Below are 4057 nucleotides of genomic sequence, written 5' to 3' on the forward strand. Positions count from 1 at the left end.
CACCCTCACTCAGAAGTGCCCCCCGTCTTCTTTACAAACCTGTTCATATTTGTGCCATGTTATTAATGCAAAGCAGCTAACAAAGCTGATTCCAAAAGTGTTTTAGTTCACCCAGAGCTACAACACATAAGACACACCATAACTACTGGGTTAGGACCACAACAATGGGCAGGCATATTCCAGCCACAGTACATGCAGTGGTTTAAGTTAACACCCCCTACTGTCCTCCAAAACCACACCATCTTACCTAGACCAGCTGACATTCGTGCCTGCTCAGGCAAGGACTTCTCTGCCTAAAGATCATTTTATTTTACAGCGAATCTTCCCTAAACATTGACAGAGCATCCACAAATGGGCATTGATTCATTCAGTCAGTCAAAAACATTTATTGAGCACCTACTGTGTGCCAGGCACTATTCTAGGTACTAGGGATACAATTGTGAGATTAAGAAACCAAGTCCCTGCTCTCTGACCTTCTGCTGGAGGAGACAGGTGAAAAATAAGATAAATAAGTAAAACATCTAGTTTGTCAGAAAGTGGTAAGTGCAAGGAAAAAAACCCTAAATTGAGGAGGAGGACAGAAAGTGCAGGGAGAGTGTTGAAATTGTGGAAAAGGGGCCAAGCAAGGAACAGTGGAGTAAAGTGTTGAAGATGAGGAAAAGGATCAAGCAGATATTGGGGAGAAAATCACACCAAACAGCGGGGACTACAGGTGATGAGATGAAAACTTGCCTCAAATATTCAAGGGACAGCGAGGAGCTTGGTGGGCAATGAAGGTGGGATGTGATGGGGCAGCTTGTGCAGGTCCTTGTGGCCCATGGTGAGAACTTTCACGTCTACACTGAGGCAGGAATCATGGGAGCGATGTGAACTGGAAAGTGATTTGATCTTCTTTATGTGTTAAAAAGATCCTTCTGGTTGCTTGTGTTGATAACAGGCTGTGGGAGGAGAAGGGCAGAAGGAGAGACACCCAGGTGGAGGCTGCCCCAACAGTCCAGATGGGAGATGATGATGGTTTAGACAGGCGGTGGCAGTGGAGGTGGGAGAAATGGTGAGATCCTGTATACATGTTAAAGACAAAGCCCATAGGATTTGCGGAAAAATTATCTGTGGAGTTAGTGACAGAGGGAGGGGAAGACAAAGTTTTTGACCTGAGCTCCTGGAAGGACAGAGCTGCCATCACTGATACAGAATGACAGGAAGGGACAGTATTAGAGGGATGCTCAGGGTTTGGTTTTGGACATCTCGAGTGAGAGATGCCTGAGAACCCCCAACCCCAAGTGAGGACATCAACAAAAGTCCAGACTAGTGACATAAGTTTGGGATACATCAGTACAGAGGGGTGTTTAAAGCCTCAAGATTGGATGAGACCACCAATGGGCTGAGTACAACCAGAGAAGTCAGGAAGAGAGGGGCTTTCACATTCCTAGGCCCACCCACCCCCAAATCTCAACTTTAGCACTCTACTGCACAAGCCCACTGAAGGTGAGAGCCTTTTGTCTCTGGGGCTGGGTCAGGTCCTTCCCAGAGAGAGAGGACATTGTCAAGCTTCCATGACGTGTCACAGCATGGCATCTCCAAGTCCTGCACCATCTCCCTGCATAAAGCAAAGCAGAGTCTCTAGCTTGGCAGCCTCTCCCTCAGCCTGAGGCACCCACTTGCTTCCCATTCCGCCGAGATTTCCTCTGCCCGCCAGGCAGCTGCCTCCCTGCCCTGGTGAGAGGAGAGGAATTATAAGCCCTGCAAACTGTAGAGGCAGTGGCCAGATGCCCCTGGGGAGGCAGGCTGGCATTTGTCATAGCAATTCAAAAGGACAAGACCTCGATCAGCCCCCAAACCTGCGGAGAGATGGATGGCAAGGTCTTCTCCAGCCCCACAGGGAACATGACCAAGAAGCTCAGTACAGAACAAGGTCACCTGGCCATCTGGCCTTCATTCAGTCCCTCCCCACCCCAGTGGGGGGCGGAGGGAGGGAAGAGGATACTTTAGCACAGTAAGATGTGCTGAGCGCTGTCCAGGTGCTGAAACCTCCCATCCACTAGGCATCCAACTTTTGCTCCCAAAGCAGACCCTGAGACAAGGGCTTGGATGCAGGTAGCTAATTTCGGGGGTAATCTGAGGAATTATAAGTGAAGAACTGGGAAGAGAGGGATTGGTAGAGGGTGCACGAATGAATGGATTTCATCGTGGGCAACTGGGATTCAGTTCTGCTTTGGAGTCTCTGGGATGCTGTATAACATACCTCCAAGTTTTCTCACTGAGCAATGAGGAAGCCAGGGTATTTACACACTGATTCCCTAGCTCACTGGTTGAGGAATGCTGCTGGGGGTGTTAAGCTCTGTCACGTGGGCTGAGCAAACTCCCCAATGCCGAGAAGGCTCTCCAGCAGAGACAAAGAGATATGGGAGTGTTGGAGGTTCCAAGAGGTTAGCTGGCATGGAAACTGCCTGCTGAAGTTGCAAGTAAACTCAGAGGTGAGCTAGATGAATAAAGGGTGGGGAATCTGCAGCATCTACCACATGTCCCCAAAAGAATTTGTTTTATTTTATTTTTTCCCTTCAGTTCACCAACTCTGACTTGTGAAGCACTCAGATAGATCCAGGGCTCAGTTCACAGTATCTGCCACCTACACTGCATTCTCCAACCCCCACCACAGTCCTAGGAGGTGGACACTGTGATTAACCCTCTTTTCCAGGTAAGAAAACTAAGGTTCAGAGAAATCAACTCACATTCTCAATGTCATAGCTGGCAAAGCTTCCTATGACTCTACAGCCCAGGTCTTAACCACTGGGCTATACCAATCTCCCATTTCTGGCAAACTCTTTTGCTCAGTTTTCTTCCCCTGTGGAACCCAAGGTGGGAGAAGAAAAAGAATGATCCCCCTGACTTTCCATACCAGAGAACTCTACTCAAACTCTCAAATGTGTTTCCCTGGTGTACTTTACTTTAGGAAAATAGCATAGGACTCAAAAAAGTAAATGTGTATCCAGGTCTGCCTGAGTTCAGATCCTGGATCCACCACTTATGAGGTGGGTGACTTTGGGCAAGTTACTTAACCTCTTTGAGCCTCAGTTTACTCATCTGTAAGATGGGAGACAATGATGGTTCTCAACTTAGAGCGTTGTAAGGAGTAACTGAGCACATATACATGCACATCGTATATCATGTTCAAGCACTTCATAAGTTCCAGTTTATCAGTGTTGCCAGTGTTGTTAATAACAGATATTATGTTCATAAGGATACTGGGCTGAATATTCCCCTTTGTCTGAACTTACCTTGGGCCCTGTGTTATCCTAGTTTTAGGGCAGTGCCCTAGCAGAGTAATTGAGATCCTAATGCACCCCTTATTGACTGTGGGACCCCCTGGCAAGTAGCATAACCTCTCTGAGATTCAGATTTATCTGTAAAAAAGCTTTTGAGGCTGAAATGTGATAATGTACATAAAACTGTTAATGTAGTGCCTGATACATAGCAAGTGCTCAATAAATGGTGAGAATGACAAACATGTTGGCTACTATTATTATTGTCACTGTCACTGTTAGTGTTATCAGAAGATGGGAGAAACTAGCTCCTGCTACTAGGAAGTGAGGTGAATGAAACATGGCTCAGCAAATATCATGACAACCAAATGCTCTGAACAACAAAAAGATCGATGCCCTCTCAGTGACACATCTCTCGTTGAGAACGATAAAAAGCATTTGTGTCACAGCAGGGGATCCTTTTGGTATCAAGGATGACTGATCCACTGGGGGAGAAATTACTGCAGAGAGACATTAAAATAAAACGCAGCTGGCATTTATAGGAGCTGTCAGCTGGTCCCGTGAGTTAGAATGCTGGTTGTGTTTTGTTGTTGTTTTTGGAATGCTGTTTTTATGTGCAGGCAGCTTAGAGCAGCTGCATGGGAGGTGAGGGAAGGAAGATAACGTGAGGAATGATTACATGTGTTTGTTCAATTAATCGAAAAGGAGAGACAGCATGAGAGCTGTGTGACTCTGGTCAAGTCATTTGACCCCTCTGGGCTTGAGGGGTATTGAAATTGCTTTCTGAGGCTCCCCAT

The 4057-nt window shown here is 46.7% G+C and overlaps 1 protein-coding gene across 1 annotated transcript in view; it reads right to left on the reverse strand.

Moving 5' to 3' along the window:
* Positions 1-624: 624 nt before the first annotated feature.
* The window catches only part of LOC103609767 (voltage-dependent P/Q-type calcium channel subunit alpha-1A-like), a 12330-nt gene continuing 8897 nt past the window's right edge, over positions 625-4057 (reverse strand). The window contains exon 3 of the mRNA XM_008594056.1: positions 625-1597. Within this exon, the coding sequence (XP_008592278.1) occupies positions 1456-1597 (142 nt within the window). The 3' untranslated portion in view covers positions 625-1455. The remainder of the gene's footprint in view (positions 1598-4057) is intronic.

This window comes from Galeopterus variegatus, unplaced genomic scaffold (genome assembly GCF_000696425.1).
Source record: "Galeopterus variegatus unplaced genomic scaffold, G_variegatus-3.0.2 Scaffold10067, whole genome shotgun sequence".
Taxonomy (NCBI): Eukaryota; Metazoa; Chordata; class Mammalia; order Dermoptera; family Cynocephalidae; genus Galeopterus; species Galeopterus variegatus.